Source organism: Sturnira hondurensis, unplaced genomic scaffold (assembly GCF_014824575.4).
Source record: "Sturnira hondurensis isolate 20B ecotype Veracruz unplaced genomic scaffold, ASM1482457v3 Scaffold0008640, whole genome shotgun sequence".
NCBI lineage: Eukaryota > Metazoa > Chordata > Mammalia > Chiroptera > Phyllostomidae > Sturnira > Sturnira hondurensis.
In genome coordinates, this window is record NW_028081271.1 from 14373003 (window position 1) to 14396541 (window position 23539).

Genomic DNA, 23539 nt, shown 5'->3' on the forward strand with positions numbered 1-23539 from the left:
GCTCAGCCAGATGGTAAAACATTATCAATAAAGTGCTAAATAAACAAACGCACTCTAACAGCACATTTTTGCTCTTCTCAACTTAATTATTTCCAGGTCTGATAGATCTGGTTTTTATAGGTAGGATCTAAACTCAATTCCAGAAGCCAAGCCAACTGGATTTAAATTCCCAAAAGATACCACAAATTTGGGGGCACAAGCGAAATCACAAAACCAACACATGGCAAGATCAACTTTTGGTTGATGCAAGGGCCCAGTAGAACTAATCTGCTGTCTAAAAAATAATTAAGAATCCCAAGTAACCACACATATAAACCAGTTTATTAGATTGTCAGGGATAGTTTGAGACGGATTCAAGTGACTTTATTTTACTTTGTATAAACAGAGGAAGGGAAGGAGGTTCTGAACTTCAAGCTTTGATCCGCATGTGTGCAGTTAGCATCCACCAAAGCACCATTGGATATGGAAGAATTAGCACCACAGAAGTTTAGGACCTAACTGTTGACATGCATCACTGAAAAACCTGGAACATGAAAACGGAGGAAGTACATGGGATGGTCTATTAGAAACAATACAAGGCAGTTTATGACTTGTTTTCATACAGTACAATACAATCACCAATCCATGAGAACCTTTAAAGTACAATACAGGACAAAAAACACTCTGTACCCTGTTAACACTAAAGCAGTCACAGATTTAAAAACATGTTTCGTGTGAGAGGTAGTGGACTGAAATGATCCCTCCTCCTTGATTTTTAAATTCAGAGTTATAGAGTTACATGATCTCTTAAGAAAGTATTTTCAAATTTATGTCTATTTCAATGTTGACAAATGTTTTTTTTTTTTAACCAAAAGGCTTGATGAATTCAATACAAAACCAAACGAAAAAAACCTGCTATAGTCAAGAAGACTCCAGTGTGGTGGAAGATATTGCACGTAACATCAGTTTGAAAAGGATGTCAGGGGTGTTGACACTTGTCTTCCCTTCCGTGGAGGAATGTCAAGTACAGAAGCCTTGCATTCTCGATGAACTCCGTTCATTTCTTTCACTCAGTGCCTTTGTTCTGAAGTGTAACATAACAGACATTCCTTATTCCTCAACTTTGTAGTGTCATAGGGCTGTTCCTTATGCTGGATTTGACAACAGTGAAAAGGGTTGATATTCTCTCTGGATTTAGGGTAATTTGTGAGCTAAAGAAAAAATATTAATTTAAATTTAGCATACGTGAAATTTTAAAGGGAGTTTCACTATTTTCCCAGTACAAACCCATAATGAATATCATTGAAAACCTTTCTGTTAGAAAGCATGTAACAAACCCTCAATTTTAAGTTGTGCAGGTTGTGTCTAGGCCAATTTTGGCATATTAGAGGATTACTGTATAAGAAATGTATAATGAGAATAGACACAGGCATATTCAGATCTCAGTGCATTGATGTCAAGGAAATACATATGTTTAGTCACCAAGAGAAGAATATACCCTGAAGCATCTATGTAGACACATAATCAATGATGTGCCTACCCAACTTCTAATTCTGGAATAGTGATAACAGGGTCATTTAGAAAGAAGTACTCAAATACAGTACGGCAGCAGTTTTATGATGTATATATTTAACAGCAAAACATTTTTGAAAATAGATTCAGTACTATACGTTCAGTTTACAATTCACCGTTTCTATACTTGTAATACATGCATTTATTTGTTTTCTCAGTTTAGAAAAATCCCACTAGGACCAACATCTTTCAGAACAACAATCTAACATGAAACAAAACCTTCTAAGGAAAATATTTAGCATCACAGAAATTTGAGAAAAGTCTGTTACTCAGCATCACAAAATACTCAGCAGATCTACATTTAAGATTGTTCATGCCATGACATTAACACACCTTTGGGTTAATATATCTTATTTTAAAAAGAAATGAAGAAACGAACCAAGTAACTGGCATGGAATTTATCATTAGTCTGTTCTTGGTAAGAGAAGACTGACCTCTAATGAACTTGACTCCTTCCCACAATGGTACCTGCGTATATGAAGCAGCATTTACACTTAATAAGACATTTATGTAAAACTAGTGATAGAAAAAGTGGCCACCACAGAGAAAGAATTAAAGATAAGTAAAGTTATAGACAAGTATTTTTTTTCCTGAAATGAACCGCTCCCAAACAAAAAAAGAAAGCAAAGTTTGTTCACTTTGAAATATTCTTCTGTGGAAAAACATTCTTGGGTTAGCCTATCCTTATAAATTTCAAAAAGATGTAAGTTTTCACTTGAGCAAAAATGTAACTTTGGAAAAAGAAGATGTATTTTTGCTTTTTCTGTTGAATCAAATCAACAGTGATTTTCTGAAGAGGAAAGAGCTACACGCAGCAGCATACCCACGTCACTAACTTCGATTTGATAATTCACTAGGCATGGCTGACTTGAACACAGAAGAAACAGAAACGGTATGTTAATGTTTTAGGGTTACATTAGAAAACACTTGGCTGCAACAAAATTGAGTTGTGACAGGTGGGCTTAAAAGTTTAGATGGGCCAACACTTCAGTACAAAATAGTACCAATTAAAAATAAGATTTAAAAAATACAAGTTGTCTAAAATTGTTCAGTGCAAAAGTTTTAAGATTTTACATTTTAACCTCAAAGGACTGTAGACTTAGGCTGACAGTTTTGCCACTATCCCATCACTTTTGTTACTCTCGAGTTTTATTTCTTTATGGTTCATTGGTTATATTATGTCATACAATTTTCTGTGAAAATAGTTGAATTATTACATTATATAAGAAGCTTTAGAAAAACACATAAGTAGGGTAAATTTATAAAAGGATAAAGGATATTTTAGACAAATTCTACACAGATAAATAACTAACTAGTCCAAGGTAATAAAGTGCCTTCATTTCCAGGTAATTAATTTTTCACTAAAATATTTTAAGGCTTTATAACATAAGAAGTTTGGTAGTATATTGGTTATGTTATTAATTAACATTCTTTTATAGTACTTATTTTATTTAATCTTTTAACGCATACTAGGTAATTTTAATAATTAGGAGCTTAAAAAGATAAAACTTGAATTGTAAGTTCTGAGTTCATTCTGTGAGGAGAGGAAAAGATATATCATTTCTAAATGCTGTGATTTGTACATAAGACTCACATGTTGCTTCCGGACAATTTAGTTGGTGTCATAATACACAGCAGCTGAAGCCTTTCAAAAACACAACAGAATTTTTAATCCCATGGCAAACGGGACCATCATTTCTTTCATTTATATAGTCTGTTGTCTTCACATTTAAAATGATTGTGCATCCTCAAATGAAAAAGGCCATTAAAAAATCTAACATAAATTCTTCAAACACAAGCACAGTCCATATTTTTTATTGCAACAGCTTATGTATAATCTGTATTGATGCCAATATTTTATTTTAAAGCATTTACATTTGTTTTCATTTTGCTTCTACCATCCATGAGTGTGTCACAGTAAAATACTGGTAATCTCATAGAAGTATGTATAACAGCCATAATCAGACAGAATTCCCTTACTTCTTATCATCTCTCTTTGGAGGATATGAACGTATTTAAGTATAGCTGTGCACTTAGTTGTTTTAGCAGCTTCGTATTTTAAGATAAATTATATCTACATGAATATCAACGTAATTGGTTATAACCAACACAAACTAATTAAAATATTTAAATATTATTTTTCAGGAACTTAGTCATTTTTGTCAGAATATTACTAAAGTGAGGCACAAGATTAAATGGCCATGATACCTAAAATGTTTTTCTAATTATCAATGGATTAATTTAAATGTTTCTAAAATTAAAGGTTTTTGAGGTTAGGATGAAGGAGGAAAGCCAAAACTCATTGCAAAGAATGGTTTAAATTAAACATTCCAAATAATTAGAAAAATAGGAACTACCAGTAGGAAAAAGTGCTAGTCTTAAAGTTGGGTTTGGTTTTGTATTTAAAGCTTAGTAATAGTAATTCCTGGGAATTAAAAAAAAAATTTATGGCATAAACTTTTATAATTGCACATTTCTTTAACAAAGTGCCACAAGTTACCACATTTGTTTAAGTTACCACATCTTTTAAATGCACACAATTCTACTTTTCAAAATATAAGTACACATAAAGTTTTATCTTTTTTATAATAGTACACTACAGTTTCACTAAATTGGCACAAATATGTAATCAGGACAATGAATTTTAACTTCCTAAATATAGTATAGTGTATTTTTTAAAAATAACTGTTAGAACCTTTCTCATGATGGGATTCAAATCCAAATCTAGCCAAAGCATTCTCATAAAATCTGAAAACATCACGAGAGTTCATTTAGGTAAGTTTCAGCCATGCAATGTACAGACATATGCTTTAAAAAAAAACACATTGGTTTAGTTATCCTGTTTTAATCTGACTACAAATTATATGTACTCTCTTTAATCACGGAACCTACCATACATGTAATAACTGAGTTTTGAGAACAGTATTAAACGCCGAGGTTTCTAGCCTTAATTGCTCATTTCTATTAAGCATATCAAAATGTTTGGGCTATTAATGGGCTATTAATTTTTATGCTTCTATCTCTTTATTGTAAATAGAAATGATAAATGAAAATATATAGAGATAATATAATAAGAACAAAAGGATATTAGAGACCAAAACACCAATGTAAAGAACATATAAAATATCAGCAAGTGTGTAAAAGTTCTCCATATTAATACATTTGTTAAGTTAGGGGAAGACAATAAAAATTAGGATCTTTTGACTAAGTAATAATTATACTAACATGTATTTTTAAAATTAGTGGCATGTATATAAAGTTAAATTTTAAATATTTTTGTTGAGTATGTTGATGTTAAACTAGAGACATGTCTCATTATAAACTGAGACATCCCCAAATCATATTGTTCAGAGGAAAAAGAGAACATAAGATCATGATTCTCAGCGATGAGTCGTATGTGTTCTATTATGTCACCAGCTAATCATTGTGGTGCTGTACCTCATTTATTAGGGTGAAAATGCTAATAAAAACACAAAAGTGCTAATGTTAAAATTTGGATTAGTTCATTTGGAACATTCAGCGACTACCAAAAGACAACCCCTTCCTTTTCCTAGAGTTTAAGGATCTCAGTCTTGGATATAAAGAATGATTACATAAAAGCATATAAAAGAAATGTCCGATTTTATAAATTCTTCATCTCCTGAAGGTGTAGAATGGCATATAAATTCGTATCCTAGTCCTCTAGAGAACTAACAAATTTTAAAAACATAAGTAAAATTGGAAGGGACCATGCATGATAAATTATTGATAATAACTCCCCCAAACACAGCCCACTGATAGGTACATCACAGAGAGGTTTGATATTCATTCTATGTAATTTAACAAAACTTCTTATAGTTTTTGAGTATTAAATTATAACCCTTGTTGGTAGGTAATAGTCTTGGAGAGCGAGAGCATTTAAAAATTATTAGAAAAAGAAAAAAATATTAGATAAAATACTTCAAATAAACCTTGAAACCCGGATTTTTAACAGAAGCTGTAGACATGTGGATCTACATGTGATATTCTAATCTGATTTAGCTAATCTAATACCGCAAATAATATAAGATCTCACAATTTCTTTCTGTAATATACAGATATCTTCCTGTCTTTGTAAAAGATAGGCAATTGTATTTAATTTAGCTTTTTCCTGGTAGCAGTCCTATAGAGATGACATACAGACTAAACATACCTATGAGAACCATTCCTACAATATATTTAATCCTGTTTTGCATTGTTCAGCTCTTCTATAGCACTATTTATTTCCAAAATGGCCTGCAACTAATGCTAATAGTTATTTCTCAATGTATCGCTATGAAGAAGGCAAGTTATTAAGTTGCTTGTACGGTAGTGGAGCTACACAAAGTCTTAAAAGATCTTATGTACCTTCTCTGCCCTGTAGGCATTTATCTAGCATTGCCCTATGTTTCCTGTCTGTACCACATGCTCCTTGGGGCCAAAGACTAGCTCTTGCTGTCTGCTGTATATCCAGACCTAGAAGAATGTTTAGCTCATGCTGTATGCAGTATCTGTTGAGTGAGAAATTAGATTGAAAGCAACAGAACAAAGAACATACTGTCCCCTCTCCACCACCTCCCACCAAATGAAAAGCTGTACTTCCCCCTCTTCTTTCTCCATCCCAGTAGGGTGGGTAGTCTTACTCATCTGATACAATAGAGTAGTATTACTCACTCTTAAATCATGATGGCAAAGCCCACATGGTATGTGTCCCCCAGAGTACCAATGACATGATTGACGATTACAACAATTGCTTCTAAAATTTGAATTATTCATCTTTCCTCTTGCCCAGTATTTAAATTAAAAGTTGTGCTTCCACATATGGTAGACTGTTCTTTTCTTAAGCTAACTCAGGCATAAAGAATCAAATAAATAATTCTCAGAGCTTCAATCATTAGCACAAACACGGAAAATATCAGAAGGGCATGAAAAGACAGTTCACATACACAGCAAAAGGAATGGGGAACTAGTGATTCTTCAATTTTTTTTTGAAATTAGTGCAGAAAAGGCAGGATCCTTGTGAAGACAGTGATTTTAGTGAACAAGGTGAATGCTGAGGTTAAACTAGTCTGAGTTATAAAAAGTACCATATTGTGTGAACTGGTTACTTCTGTGCAAGGATCCGCACAGTATTCAAAGTATATTTCACTTTTAAATAAAAAAGGATAGCGAAACTAAAAAAGTTTGATGTTTTGGGAATTTTGAAGTTGTTCACAGTTGTGAATATTAAAAATTTTCTATAAACCACCATTTCTTCTTCTTTTGCAACAATACCATACTAAAGCCTTTTAAATCCCAACTGTATCTACTTAAATTATGTCAGTATATTGTGGCTATTTTAACGCTTTATAGTGTCAGCAAAATTAGTAGCTTGGAGTTTGGTCCTTATTCCTTCTACTTGACATGAACGTGTACCCTGAAGAACTGGCTTTACCTTCAAGACCTCATTTCCAATTTCAAAGAGAGGAAGGTAACATTATTTCTTATAAAAATTAGAGATATGGCTTTAAACACCTCAGTGGAAAAAGAAGTGGGTACGCTATTGAATTTGAAATTCTAAATTGCTAGCCATGTCAGAAAAAACAGAACTTTTCACTAGGACATTTTGACGGAGAAGCAACAAAAACATTATGAATTCCAAAAATAGGAAGTGGAAATTTCATTTTCATTAGTGAGAACCATACATACGTAGGAGAACAGATGATTTACTATCAGCTTTAATTTCTGGTAAGCCGGGACTTTCCAAAGCCCTTCGAGCAGCGTGTCCCCTGGAAATCAGGCTTAGCCCCTTCTGACATTAAACCGATATCACTGTTGATACTCAGATGGGAACAAGGACCGTGGCCTCATTTTTCCACGTGGCACCAAACATTAGCGGCAGTTATTTCAAATTAACTACTACAGATAAAATGACGAGAAACTGCTTACAGAATTCTCCCATACTGCTTAAGAGCGGTTAATCATTTTTATAGTTTGGAACATATATCCTGGAAGCTTAGTATGGCAGAACTGTAAGTCCTCCTCCAGGTTAAGTTACACTAATGAGATTCTCTTGGCAATTCAAGTGTAAATGCCTTTTGGTAAGAAGTAAGACTTGGGATGAATTCTACACTAAATCAGTCCTGTTAAAGGGATGTTTCAGGGCAGCATTTTTTTTTTCATCATCAGAATGAAATGTGATCATGGTAAAAATAATTTAGGAACCTGGAAAAATAACTATGAGAGGGGAAAAGGAGAGGATGTGTTTTTAGCGGTAGGCATTTCTCAAAAGAAATGAGAAAAGTCAATGAAAGGGATTGAGGGAATAGGAATAATCTGAAACTTTATTAACATTCTCTCAGGAATCTGGCAAAATTTATTTCATTTGAATGCCTTTTTCCATAGAACTGATACAAGCACTGGGTATTCTTTCCCTTGCTGAATAGTATGTAGACATTGAAGTGTTTATTCTCCATAAAGTTAAGAAAGTGCCTGTTGTGTGTGCCTTTGGTATATGCCGTAGTGTTCTGGGATCTCTTGGTGGTTCTGCAGCTCCTTATTTTAGAATCTTAAAGGTGGGTGTGGTAAGGATTGGGACAGACTAACCAAGGGCCACCTCAACTCTCTTTATTTAGTTATGTCAAAGTTCAGACTCCTTTTTGGTAAGAATAGAATTCTCTTGAAAAAGACAATAGCAGAAAGTACAAATTCACCCTTTGGATTGATTGGCACACACTTTACTATGGCCCACTAGAATCACAGTATAATCTTTCCTTCAATTTATTGCCACCCCCTAGAATCTCAATGAATCTTTGCTTAAAATTGCAAAGTTTAGGTAATTTCAATGAGAACTTTCAGAAAAGCAAAAATACAATCTGGATGTCGCTTTCTTTGTATCTATTCTCCTTTCATTTATATAAATTATGAATCAAAATGAGTGTCTAATAATAAAATCGAGCTCATAAGGTCAAGGTTGTATGATTTTAAGAGTGCATAAAACTATTGAGATAGCATCATATTAAAAAACAAAGTATTCCTTCCAGCATGTTTTGATAATAGAGATATCACATAAAGTATGTCCTCACATGAAATTATTTTTCACTTTCAAAGGTCAAAGCAGAAGTAAAAATGAAACAAGAATGGTTCTGTGGCCATTGCAACTGTTAAAATGCACTTGCCCAATATTTCTGTTTTTAGTAGAATACTTTAGAGTCTCCTCAAAGAGTACGTCCTGAAGCATATAACATTAATTAAGGTGGGAGAGCTGTTTGACTGTTAGGAATATTGTCATGTAATATTAACACTTGAGGGTACTTTGTACACTCCATTAGAACTACAGGTTTCTGCCATGACTTTAACTGTAGTGTGTGTCAATTAAGATACTCAGTGTATATCCACTTTTTTCTTGCCTGTTTTTAAAAAGTATGATCAATAAAAAGGAACTATTTATGGATGAACTGAATAACATGGATTATCTTAAGACTATTAGGCTGAGGTAGGGGTGGGTGGGTCAGATGAACTGGAGGTGGGAAAATGGAGACAACTGTATTTAAACAATAAAAATACATACATGCACACATAAAAAGAACTTGAAAAAAAACTATTAGGCTGAGTGAATAAGGCAAAAGGCAAAAAATACATTTTAATTTATATGAAATTCCAGAACAGACAAAAGTAACTCACTTGTGGCAGCAGAAACCAGATCAGCGATGGCTTTTGGAAGTCAGAATGGAGATGCAGGTCTGTGGGGGTGTTGACTGGGAAGGTCATGGGAATGTTCCGGGGTGAGAAAAAGGTTCTGCCTTGATAATTGTCAAAACTAACTGAATAGCATAATAATTTCACTTTATGTAAATTAGACCTTAATAAAGATGTTAAGCATTGCCGCGCAACACAATATTCCTGCTGAAGCATCAGAGGTATCAGAAGTCGGAGGGCACTTTTGTTGTTTACATTTTAAAACTTATCTCTGTACACTGTCCCCGAGAGAGAGCAACACATCGGAGAATGGAGTCCACCTAGCGACGTTCACAGGACAGAGGACACGGAATTTGTATCAGGGCACTGAACCAAAACAGGGTTATTATTTTTTTGTTTGTTTTTACTAAAGAAAAAAGAAGACGAATCCTTTTATGGGCCATACTAAATGCACCAGTTCTAAGAGAGGATATAATATCTTATGCTGAACAATTACTCTCGGACAGAAAAGGTTTTCCAAGTCAGATGTGTCACTGTGAAAACGCCAGTTCATAAAGTCATAAAATCAATAGACACTTGTTTCAAATGCTCTTTAAAAGTGAGTGTGGTGGCATGGCCTCCATCCTTTTCTCCTTGTTCTCTAAGGATGAGTAGACGCTGGTGAAGTAAGCAGTACTGAAAGAAGACTGATTAACTAGAAACATTTAGATGCCAAGGAAACAAGATTTTACCTTATGCTTCTGGGTGCATAATCAAGAATATATATGGTATATCACATGTTGAAAGTACTTTAAATGTCAGAGATTGGGGCCTCATTTATGATTACCTCACCATTTCATATCTAAGGGGCCACATGTTCATCTTCTCTGAAGAGGTCACGGGCAGAGTCAAGATGTCTCAGGAGTTCCCAATTTTCTACAGAAATAACCTTATCACATTATATGACAAGTCTAGAAATAAATAAGTAAAAAAAAAATGCTACTGGTTCTGAGGAGCAAAGAGTAATATCCTGAATGGAACTTATCTACAAATAATGACAAGTATTCGTGGGCAAAATTGAAACTGTAATCAAAAGTCAGATAATTATTTCTCCAATTTTTTCTTTTCCTAATTCTAATTGAAACCCACCAAAGGTGCATGCTGTCATAAACCCACATGTCATACAAAGCCATTTTAAACACAGAATTTTACGGATCATCATCCTCTCCACCAGAGATTTGAGGGAAGAAAAGAAAAAGTAAGCAATTTCCCTCGCATGACGCCTGGCCTGTGGGAGGAAACGCATTTAAGTGTTTGCTGAATAAATGATGGAATACTTTCATTTCCCTCAAATTGCCATTTCCCACCTAACGCATTGTCTTCTCACTGCACATGAAAAATTCAGTAGGACTGAAAAGAAGAAGCACAGACACACCCTTAATGAGTGAAAAAAAAAATTCTCTGAAACACTTAAGCCACACGTCATCAGAGCTGCGACTGCTACTGTGACATAAAAATCGCATAACTAATAAATTGACATAATTGTAAAACAGCAATAAATTGATATGAGATAACCTGTATTTTTAACTGTATAATTTTCCTTTTAAAAACCAAGTCATGATATTAAAGGACATCGTTTGTGTCTTTGGAGTGAACAATAAAAACTAAGGTCATTAACAGAATGGACAGCTGAGAGGTATTTCACATAAACATGTCTGAGATAGAGGGAGTTTTAAAGGTTCATAAACACCCAAGGAAAACAGAACACAAGTGGGAGAAGACAGAAGAAACACAGTTCAAGACTGCGTGACATGAGGACAAGCTCAGTATCAAGAGGACGGTCCGCAAGAGCATCTTTACCATAGCGACTGGGCCTCAACCCTAATGGCCCTTTACTATCCTGAAACCAATGGTCAGAAAGCTATTTCTTCAGAGTCAAAACGAACCACAAACATAATTTCATAATCATGTTTTCAACTTAAAAATAATCAGGTGAGAAAACTCTCCTAGCTAAGAAAAATATTTTGAATGAATCTCGAATGCTATCTCCCACTGATTTGAAAGCAAAGAACCCATTTTGCCATGTAGAATGTGCTCTCCTGTATAATGTGCATCCACGGTTTGGGCCCAAACTTTCAGGAAAAAAGTCTTAATTTCTTAATTCAATTTAAACAGTTCTAGGGTATTATTTTGCACACAGATATCATTATTGCTTTCTAGAGTTACACGTTTAATACATAAGCATAAATATAAAAATTTTAAAAATTTATATAGATACAGAATTAGTATGACCCATGTATAATGTGTATTCCTATTTTTCCCTAAAAACTGGGCAAAAAATTGCACATTATATACTGCAAAATATGGTAATAGACATTGGGTAGTGGAAAGACAACTTAATAAGGCCTAGTTCATGCTCTGAAATGACTTGTTAAATGATTTTTTTTCTTTGTTCAAATATGTGGTACCATTTATTTATTTATTTTNAGAATGGACAGCTGAGAGGTATTTCACATAAACATGTCTGAGATAGAGGGAGTTTTAAAGGTTCATAAACACCCAAGGAAAACAGAACACAAGTGGGAGAAGACAGAAGAAACACAGTTCAAGACTGCGTGACATGAGGACAAGCTCAGTATCAAGATGACGGTCCGCAAGAGCATCTTTACCATAGCGACTGGGCCTCAACCCTAATGGCCCTTTACTATCCTGAAACCAATGGTCAGAAAGCTATTTCTTCAGAGTCAAAACGAACCACAAACATAATTTCATAATCATGTTTTCCACTTAAAAATAATCAGGTGAGAAAACTCTCCTAGCTAAGAAAAATATTTTGGCCCTGGCTGGTGTAGCTCAGTGGATTGAACGCGGGCCTGCGAACCAGATGATCACGGTTCAATTCCCAGTCAGGGCACATGCCTGGGTTGCAGGCCAGTTCCCGGCAGGGGACTCACGAGAGGCAACCATACATTGATATTTCTCTCCTTCTCTCCTTCCTTTCCCCTCTAAAGATAAATAAATAAAATCTTAAAAAAAAAAAGAAAAATATTTTGAATGAATCTCGAATGCTATCTCCCACTGATTTGAAAGCAAAGAACCCATTTTGCCATGTAGAATGTGCTCTCCTGTATAATGTGCTCTCCTGTATAATGTGCATCCACGGTTTGGGCCCAAACTTTCAGGAAAAAAATCTTTTAATTTCTTAATTCAATTTAAACAGTTCTAGGGTATTATTTTGCACACAGATATCATTATTGCTTTCTAGAGTTACACTTTTAATACATAAGCATAAATATAAAAATTTTAAAAATTTATATAGATACAGAATTAGTATGACCCATGTATAATGTGTATTCCTATTTTTCCCTAAAAACTGGGCAAAAAATTGCACATTATATACTGCAAAATATGGTAATAGACATTGGGTAGTGGAAGGACAACTTAATAAGGCCTAGTTCATGCTCTGAAATGACTTGTTAAATGATTTTTTTCTTTGTTCAAATATGTGGTACCATTTATTAAAAAAAATTGTTAAATGATTTTGAACAGATCACATATTTTAAATCTTTCCCTATGTTATAAACTGAGGGTGTTACATTACTCCAAAGACTCCTGCAAGCAAAAAAAGAAAAGAAAAATCAAATTTGATAGGAGATCTGAACAAGAAAATACCTACACCAATACAAGGGAACTGGTGAGTGGAATCCTTTTACTTGCAGGGCCAATGGCCCCAAATCAGGCAAACTGACTAATTATTATCTTTTAAGAAAAGAAAACAAAGGAGTTTTGAGTTTTTCTGGCAATAAAAATACACTTTGATATTTTTCAGTCTGTGGATAGCTTATTTATTTTCCTTAATGGTGTCTTTTGATGAACAGAGAAATTAAATTTTGATGAAGTGTAATTATTTATGATTTTTTCTTTTATAAAGTTAGTGTTTTGTTTCCCGTCTGAGAAAAGCCAGCCTACACAGTTGGGTGCTTTCATAGTCGACTGAAAACGGTTTCAAAAGATGGTAACTAGCCCGCCTCCCTAACTACTGCTATACCTGAGCATTCCTCTGGGGAAAAGAGGTTTTCTTCCAATTTTGCATCGATTTTGTCATACTTTCTAGGGAATGGGTCTGTTTTATGGGTTGCAAAGAATAATGATGCTATTTAATTTATTAAATGCTTACATGACAGAAACTTTGCTAACATCTCCATGTATCTTAGGACATTTAATCCTCTTTAACAGAATTCTGGTTGACGATGGGTTCTGTGAACCCCATCTGTTTCATTATTGATCCATCCTCTGGACCCAGATGGTCACCCAGCACATAGTGAATCATTAATAATTAATAAACCGCATGCTGGTTGAATAAACTCTCACAATAATTCTATAAAGGTGTATAATTTGCCTCCAATTTCACAATAAGAGACAGGATTTGGACTTGAACCCAGGACTGGATGACATTCAAGTCCATGTTCTTTACTACTCTGTACGAGGGCCACTGAGACTGCCTGATAACTCTGGGGGTGGGGGAGCACAGCACCTAAGAACACAGCCCAAATCATTGCTGTTGTTTAAGAAGGTGAAGGAAACGGCTTAAAATCATTGTTGTTTTATTCCTGTCATAGCAAAGAGCAAATGTGGAACTTCTCTCAAGCTTTTTTTGGATAATCCTAGGCATATTGATCTTTTTGTATTTACAGCTATGTAAGAATTTGTGCATGTTGAGCCAATATGAAACTTTTATGGCCATACAAATAATAAAAACAGAAAAATTCAATCAGCATATAAGAATTTAGAATTCAGGCTGCCAATGCCTCAGTCATGACACTGCCAAACCATGGTTAACTGGGAATGCCAGGGGCAAGGTCATTTTGTTTAATGGAATTTCCTAGTCAACAGAGCTCGATCTACAGCGCTCTATTTAACCCTATTGAAATAGAATCTGATTGCCTCTTGAATACATATAACACAATGAGCATGGCTAGGTTTTGTGTGTCAATGAGAATACTTCCATGCTCTGGAATCTTTATGGTTAGCAGCTATAATCACAGTATAATAACGTTAAACATACGTGAGTTCTTGAGTTAATGTGATAAAAACTCCGGGCATCCCTTTCAAACTGGTTTTTGAAAAAGCCGACTTCCAAGTTATTATGTGGCCATTAACCTCTGGCTTGTAAGAGTGGAGGGAAAACATTCACTTGTTGATTTTTAATTATTAACTGAACTTGCTTGCAAATGGAGTACTGCAGGTTTACCCTCTGAATTGTCCAACTAGAATAACATTTTTTACGGCTGCACTGAAGTGCAGGTGCCACGAGGAGGCTGGGCCGGTAGGGCAGGAAGGGCTCTGTGCATTCTAGTCACTGGGATCAAGGTCTGGAAGGCCCACTGCAGGGGAAGCCCGGGCAGTGAGACTAAATAGCAAAGAAAGGTCAAAGACTCATGATCTGAAGAGGAGAGACTAACTCTAGGCAAGTGGGGTGTGTGTGCTGAGTACCTACATCATGCCTTCTGTCTTCTGCCGGGGCTAAAACTGATGGCTGAGTGAGTGCCGAATTGAGGCTAAAGAAGTGTCAAAAACAGGAAAATAGGTAGAATGCATTATTAAAAACTATTTAAATTAGCTATAGAAACATGTATTTAATCTTACCAAAACCTGATTTCAAGTTTACCATTTCAAGTTTCCAGAGTGTTAACGCAAAGGCTTCAATGAGCAGTGGGTGTTTTATAAACCCTGGTGTTTGATTATGTCACCAAGGGATCTCGGTAAGCCCTTTCACCTGCCTGGCTGTGCTCTCTCCATCTGTTCACTGAGGTTAGTGGTATTGCACTAAACTAACCTAAGTCAGTATTTTCATCAGGATGAAATGAGATTCAGTATGTGAAAGAATTCTGAAAAAAGAGGTGAAATTATATGTGAATTATTATAATTAAAATTTCATATTCCTTTTACATTTAATTTAATTAGAAAACATTTCAGAATTAATGGCCAGCTATGAAAAAACCTTCAGGACAAATGAATACTTTGTGCCAGTAAGTAATTGAATTTACCCATTATTGGCTGTTCATTGCACTGTATCTACAGTGAAAATTATTACAATTTCTGACTTACTAACAGTCATGTCAGGATCAGGTTTATTTCATTTGGCTAAGACATTGGTGAAATAGTCACAGTTGAGAACAGTGATGGAGTTTTGTAAACCAGACACATGGACAGAAGAGGAGTTTGTGAAGATACTATGTATGTGACGAGAGTGAAATAAATGAAAGTCAGGATGAACACAAAAGCCCAGGGAAGAGACAGCAAATATCCGAGACGACTGTCGCTACTCCTTGCCTTCCTCATTCTCTCCCCAACTCAATCCCCCATGCTCCCGGGGCTTCACAGTCATCTCCAACCCAGAGCTCAGGAAGTCATTACTACTTGAATATAGTAGGCACACGAGATGAAACAGAATTATTAGTTTCATCCTAGAACATCAAAAGAGATTTGGCATGGGGAAGACAGAATCATGGTTTAAAACAGTACCACTGTTGTTTTCTAAACTTGCATCAATGAAATATATTTTGAGCACTATAACGGAATGTAGATAATAGTATTTAAAGAACAAATTGTTAAAGGGAAAATGACCCACAGCATTGTATAACAGATACCTTCAAACACACTTCTCATGTATACCAACACACTGCCTGACATTTGGCAGAAAATCGGATTAGTATCTGTTGAATAAAAAATGAAAGTCTGATTCAGCTCCAACAGCTGCCTTGAATCAAACAGTTTTGGACATGGTACACAAAGCTAATGGCAGTGGAATATTTTCATTTTGTAAACTATTGTATTTCTCTTCCTCAGCATAGGCCTGGCACAGAGGGGCCACTCAGTATCCACTGAGTGAAGAGAACTGGATCCTTTACTATAAAGCCAGGGAAAGAATATTTTTGAAGTAAAATTCAGGATGTGCAGGAACACAAAAGATGCCTTATTCTACCACACCTCAGTTTGTGAGTCTTTCTTCGAAGTAAGGTGATGTAGCATTTCTTATCAGGTTTTTAAATGGTCACTTTTATTCCCACGTGTGTCCATTCGGTTTGTCTGTTAAGTTCTGTGATCCTGAAGTGCGAAGGTTTCAAAGGCAAAATGAGAATAGGAACTTAACAGTGGGTTTTAAGTGAAGAGAGATGATTTCAGCAGTAAGCACAGTGTAGGGGGGAACAGAAAAAAGGAAGAAGTAGTCTCTGAGTTTAAACTTAAATTCAAAATAAGATAATAGGACTTTATTTGGGAAACTAAGTTAATTTTTTTAAATACATTTAACCAAGTTTTCTTTTAAAGATTTTATTTATTTATCTTTAGAGGGGAAGGGAAGGAAAGAGGGAGAGAAATATCAATGTTTGGTTGCCTCTCATGAGTCCCCCACTGGGAACTGGCCCGCAGTCCAGGCATGTGCCCCAACTGGGAATCGAACTGTGATCCCTTGATTCCCAGGCCCAAGCTCAATCCACTGAGCCACACTAGCCAGGGCTTAACCAAGTTTTAGAGTGTATAAAACATCTTTTGGAATGAGAAGAAGTGCCTATTTAAAGCCTTGTGTACAGGGCCAAAAAGGATCTATGAAACGAAGTGACAGGGTCAGAAGGAGTCTGGGCAACTTGGAGAAACGGCACTGGAACACGTTTGCAAAGCAACGATTAATAAATATAAAGGATGCCAAGAAGGAAAGATGTTCAGTAAATTCCAGATCTGGATCTGGAGGGAAATGAGGAAAGGCCACAGAAGGAAGTCCAAGGTGATTTTGTGAAGAGTTTCTCTGATTCTACAGAAATTGAAGGGTTCTTAGGGATCACCTATATCTGATCCAGTCTCCACAACTGATGGATAAGCAAGCTGAGGTCTACAGAGATTAAATGACTTGCCCCAAGCACAGCTAAGAGGCAGAGCCAGGGCTTCTGAACAATACCACCGCGCCCTTACCTCTACGCCACACTGCAGTATGCCAGGAGGGCAAAGGCAAGGTTCTTTAAATGCCATGGATGCTCAAAATAATGGTCCAAATGATATGCAACTAGGATTGTTTTGGCTTTATTAATCATAGGACAAATGTAAATATAGGGAGTAATTGAGCATTCATATTCATTTTATAGTTATTTTGTAACAAAAATTATTAAAACTAAGTTGCTATTTAGAATTGAATTATTGAAAATCTAATTTAAGAATCAAGTTTTGTGTTTAAAATTAATTTTTCCACATAAAATATAAAAATTTCCATGAAATATGATGTAGTTTTTTATGTAATAAGTCTCAAGTCAGAAGCAAATCACCCTATGGAAGGTAATGCTTGAATCCCAGCTCGGTATGTTATTAAATGTAATATTACAGTGTTTTTTTAAATGCATCAAACAATAAATGGTTGATTAACGGACCAAATTGCACAGCTACCTAATGACCCAAAGTATCCCTTAAACAGCAATACGGTTTAATAATACTTGAAGAACAATAATGCAAACTAGCTTTAGTTATAAAACAAATAGGCATTCTTTAGGCTAGGTAAATTCAATACTATAATTGACAAAGAAGTTAAATAATTGTCCCCAAAAAGCTCAGGACTTGCCCTGACTGGTGTGCCTCAGTGGACTGAGTGCTGGCCTGGGAACCAAAGGATCACAGGTTGGATTCCGAGTCAGGGCACATACCTGGGTTGTGGGTCAGGTCTCCAGTAAGGGGTGTGCAAGAGGCAAAGCACATTGATGTTTCTCTTTCTCTCCCCTTCCCTTCCCTTTTCTCTAAACAAACAAAAAAGGCTCAGGACTTGGGGAATTTTCAGGCTGGATTTGCTATATTAAAGAGTCCTACAGGTAGCTTTGTTTATGTTAGTGGATACAGAGGAGAGGGGGAATTCTAGGCTGCTGATAGTGTGCGTGTGCCCTGAGGACTAAGTGAACTTCTGTGATTTAGGAGCACTAATGGCAAGAAGAAAGATCTTAAATAGTGAAGGGAGCAATGCACAGAAAACGAAGTAATTGCTTAGTATGTTACTAAAACGGACACACCACAACTCTTTCACAAAATCTTTTTCTCCTTCCTGAGAGCATCTTTCTGATTTCAGAATGGAAATTAAAGGAGTGATGAGGGTCATTTAAAAGAATTTTCTTTCAAGTAAATATTATCAATATGTTGCAGCAGAGCATTAAAAAAAATTGGATGCTACAAAAATTAAGGAATTATTTTAAATTGCTCTAATAAATTGCACTGGCCTGGAAAAATGAGAATACATTGATTTGACAAATTGTTCTATTCATAAAGTGAAGATTCAGTCATCATTATCCAAAAATCATAATCAACTAGTTTTTGTGTTAGTTTCAAGATAATTTAGGCCAAGAAAAGGTAGATCTTTTCTATATCAAAATCATAAGCATAGTATTCATAATTATAGCATTTCTGGTTATTTAGAAGGATATTGTAGTTAAGATGTCAAACTGTATTGATTTCTTGAAAAATTTTAATAGCAGGGGAAGATAAATTTTTTGCTTTTGAAAAAATAAGAGTTTTAAGAATGTTTCTTGGGTCAAGGTTTTTCTTACTGCAAAGGAGTTTGAAAATAACATTTGAAATACTCCATTTGCAGAAACGGCACTTTTATTTATGCCTATTTCCTCCTCAGTTATGTTTCTAATCAGGCTGCTTAAAGGTAAAGACTTTCATATTGTACTAAGCCAAGATTTTAAAATCATTTATTCAAGAATAACACTGTCAAATTCAAGAATAATTTCTAATCTACTACATAGGTAATACAAAAACATTCCGAGAATGTGTATAGCAAAAATCTACAGAAACAACCTTACTTCAGGTCAAGATGGTGGCATAGGCAGACATGGCTCACCTCTCTGCACAACCTCATCAAAATTACATCAAAAATATAGAACAACCATCTCTCAGAACCTTCAGATACCGAGTTGAATGGAAGTCTGACGACTACTGAATTAAAGAAAGCACATCCATCGGACTGGCAGTAGGGATGCAGACAAGGAACAGGCTGGTCCCACACTCGTGCAGTGGATAAAAATTCAGGAGGGATATCTCAGGAGTGAGGAGTCCCAGCCTAAACCAGTCCTCTGGCCCAGGGTTCCAGTGCCAGGAAGATAAGTCTGCAGACCTTCTTGCTGCAAAAAACAGCAGGTGTTGAGCCAGTGGAAGAAACTACTGAAGCCTCAAGCAGTGCCTCTTGAAGAACCCACACATGGACTCAACTACTCAGACTAACTCCCTCTGAGCTCCAGTACTGGGGCAGCACTTGACAGGCACCAGTAACATTTTAAAGGGAGGAACTGAAGTGGCTGGCACCAAGGCAAGCAGAGGCCACTGTCTCTTTTCTAAGCACCTCCCCTCAGAGAACCTGCAAGCTGCTGCCATATTTGAGACTCCATCAACCTGGCTAATACTGTTTGACCTCCTTTTGGCAATCCCCAGAGTCTCTGCACCACCCAACTTATGGCCTCACCCAAGCTGCTTTTCCGTATAAAGAATAGTCTTGCCTCATGATGCACAACTTCATAAACCCTCTCAAGCCAACAGCAAGCCTCAGTGAGCCCCAGGCCCAGCAATAGTAGCAGCCAGCCTAGATTCACAGCTTGGCTTCACCTGGGAATCGCCAACCCCAGCACAAGTAGCAGCCATCTCAGATTGCTTTATAGCTCAGGCAGGGTGGCCCCAGGCAAAACATAGGTGGGGGCCAAACTTGGCCTACATCACCCAGGAAACCCCAGGGCCAGCACACCCAGTGGACAGCTACAGACCACATCCAGGCACCACCACCCTGCCCCTGCACAGCTATCCTTCACGGAGAATAAAGGTTGGAGGTAAGTGGTCACAGCCAATCTTGCAGCTGACTGGCTTGGGTAAATCCTTCTCATTGATCAGCCAACATCAACCAAGGATCAACTACAAGAAGAGGGTGTTCTCAGCCCACAGGAAGTGTGCACCTTGAGAACACAGCTTGGGTGATAGGGGAGGTTGTGTCACTGGACCCTAAAGGACACCTACTACATTAGGCCACATTACCAAGACAGGGAGTCAAAACAGTTCTACCTAATACATAGAAACAAACTCAAGGAGGCTGCCAAAACAAGGAGACAAAGAAACATAGCCAAAAGAAAAGAACAGATCAAAACTTCAGAAAAAGATCTGAACAAAATGGAGATAAGCAATCTATCAGATACAGAGTTCAGAACACTGTTCATAAAGATGCTTAAGGAACTTAGTGAAGTCCTCAATGGCATAAAAAAATCCAGTAAGAAACAAAGGGCACGCTGATTGAAAAAAAGAACAATTTATAGGAAACAACAATAGAGTGGATGAAGCTGAGAATCGAATCAATGATTTGGGACATAAGGAACCAAAAAACAACCAAAGAGAACAAGAACAAAAAAGAATAAAAAAATGCAGATAGTATAAGCAGCTTCTAGGACAACTTCAAGAGGTCCATCATTCTCATCATATGGGTGCCAGAAGGAGAAGAGAAAGAGCTAGAAATTGAAAATTTATTTGAAAAAATAATGAAAGAAAATTTCCCTAATCTGGTGAAGGAAATAGACTAGCAAGTCCAGGAAGCACAGACAGTCCTAAATAGGATAGATGCAAAGGGACCCATTCCAAGACATAGCATAATTAAAATGGCAAAAGGTAAAGATAAAGAGAGATTCTTAAAAGCAGCAAGAGAAAAGAAGTTAGTTATCCACAGAGGAGTTCTCATAAGACTGTCAGCTGATTTCTCAAAAAAAAACTTTTGCAGGCTAGAAGGTACTGGCAAGAAATATTCAAAGTCATGAAAGCAGGGACTTACAGCCAAGATTGCTCTACACAGCCAAGCTATCATTTAGAATTGAAGGGCAGATATATTGCTTCCCAGATAAGAAAAAAACTAAAGGAGTTCATCATCACTAAACCATTATTATATGAAATTTTAGAGGGACTTATTTAAGAAAAAGATTAAACCTATAAATAAAATGGCAAAAATACTATCTATCAACAACTGAATCTATAGAACAAACTAAGCAAACTAGAAAAACAGAAAGAATCATGGATACGGAGAGCATTTTGATGGGAGACAGATGTGGGGGTGAAGAGGTGATGGGATTAACAAGTACAACTAGGTAGTCACAAGATAGCCATGGAGATGTGAAGTACAGTACAGGAAATGGAGCACCTACAGAACTGAAACACATGACCCATGGAGATAAACAATGGTGGGGGATTTCCTGAGTGAGTGGGGGGTGTTGGGTGGAGGAGGGCAAAGAAGGGAAACTCAGGACAGCTGTAACGGCATAATCAATAAGATATAATAAAAAAATTACAGAAATTCCAGGATTTATGCCTAACTGCCATGGTAACTCTAACCTCAAAACTTCAATAAACAAACAAATAAACAAAGCGCCTCTCAGGAGTCTTCTGGGTCTCATGGGGAATAAAGGGCTAGCTTTCCCTGTAAATCAGCATAAAAATATTCTTTATTTGCAGTCACCCAAAGACTATAAAAATCTCTTAGCATACGCACAATTGCTTTTAATCGTAAACCTTTTTACATGTGAGAATTACCTCAATAGAGAAGACTATAAGAATTATACTTAGAGAGATAAGTGGCTATAAGTATAAACCTATTATTGATGGGAAGAGGGTTAAGCAAATATCTTGCTTATTAAAAAATGTTGAGAAGTAAGGAGAATGGTGGTTGCCAGGGCATGACACAGTTTCAGTTTTTTAAGATAAAAACATTCTGGGGGATTTGTTATACAGCAAGGTCAATATACGTAATATACTTAGAAATGGTTAATATAACAACAAATGGTTAAGATGGTAAATGACATCATGAGCTTTTTCTTTATAACCACAACTAAAAGAGGTTGAACAAGACCAGAAGAGTGAGGTATTCAGACTGACTAAGGATGCAATTTCAACTTCTACTAAACTGTAAGTATACATCTTTTAAAAAAACATTGAGAAAGGTCATTTGAAATTTAGCAGGTCAACTTGAGAGACAGTGACACATCACTTGTGAACTCCACTGAGGCTGGAAGGGGGCTCAGAATGTTCTGGTTGTGAAATCTGGGGAGGATACAATCAGCAGTTTGAATCTGAGTTTAGGAGTGGGGAGAAACCAGCATTACCTGTGATTATTGCCCAGAAAGATAGACAAAATGAGAGTACAAAACCTTACATACTTGGCTTTAAGTATTTAGCCTCTCTTTGTTTAAAATGAACCCTAGATATCACTTGTATTTAACAACATAACAAAAAAAATCATTGTCCCATGGTGTTACTTATGGCCGACAGTATTAAAACCGAAACAATTCCATTTGGGGAAAAATATGGAAGAAAGGATGTAAGTTTAAGTTCACGACAAAGAACAGCTTCCAGAACATCGGTCTCACAAATGGCAATCTCCGAACCTCCCTCTGGACCAAGCAAATCAGAGTCTCCGGGGGAGGGGACCAGAATCTACATTTTTAATAGACAATGTACACTAATATTTGAGAATGACTGAACTAAATTTTAAAGGGAGCAACTGCTGTCATTTTCATGGGTGTTAGAACTCATTAGAGGCAAATACAGAGTTGAATGCTTATGGGTATTCTTGATGAGACATCATCGGCGCTGTGATTCTTTGGGTTCCTTGGAGGTGCGCTGAAGGTTTCTCTGCCGATTTAAAGGAGGGACTTTTGGATTAGAGCAATCTCTTAGAAGTATGACAAGAGACACATTCCGAGGTGAGACAAATGGTAGTTTGGGCTGCAAGAGCCAGCTGTTGGGCCAGGCTCGAAAGTTTTAGGCCTTTGGCGAGAACTTTCACAGCTCTAAAGCAGGTGAGACAAAAAGCCAGTACGTGGCATGAATGCTGTTCTTCTCTTTTCTTCTAAGTGCAGATTTCAAATTCTCTACATAGGACTTTAGGGCAGCCAATCAATCATAGTAACAAACATGATGAAAGCAATTTATCTTTACTTCTCTAGGGGCAGGAAAAAGATGGGGGAAGGACGGGGCTCCCTCAGTCTACACATATACATCCACACACGTGGTATTTGTGCACAGTAAAATGTACTTAGCTAAATATTTAGAAATGTGTAATACAGCTATAGTTTATAGACTTTGACGTCATATATTTCACTCAGATCTCTAAAAGATATTATTCATCCACTAGAAATTCGAAAACGTTACAGTATCAGGAGAAGACACAGATGACTGGAAAAAGTGACAAGAAAAAGTGGACCTTCCAAGTGAGAACTGAGTTTCACACCGGTTCATACTAGATCCCAGAATTTACCCTTCTACCCTTAACAAACCCTTGAAA

At 36.3% G+C, this 23539-nt stretch overlaps 1 protein-coding gene across 2 annotated transcripts in view; it reads right to left on the reverse strand.

Moving 5' to 3' along the window:
* Positions 1-414: 414 nt before the first annotated feature.
* PURG (purine rich element binding protein G) overlaps positions 415-23539 on the reverse strand; it is a 36800-nt gene continuing 13675 nt past the window's right edge. Inside the window, exon 3 of one of the 2 annotated variants that reach the window (XM_037055322.1) lies at positions 415-523. In XM_037055322.1, coding sequence (XP_036911217.1) covers positions 512-523 — 12 coding nt within the window. In that variant the 3' untranslated portion in view covers positions 415-511. Of the gene's footprint in view, positions 1191-23539 lie in introns of both variants that reach the window. The other variant, XM_037055321.1, reaches the window with a different exon arrangement.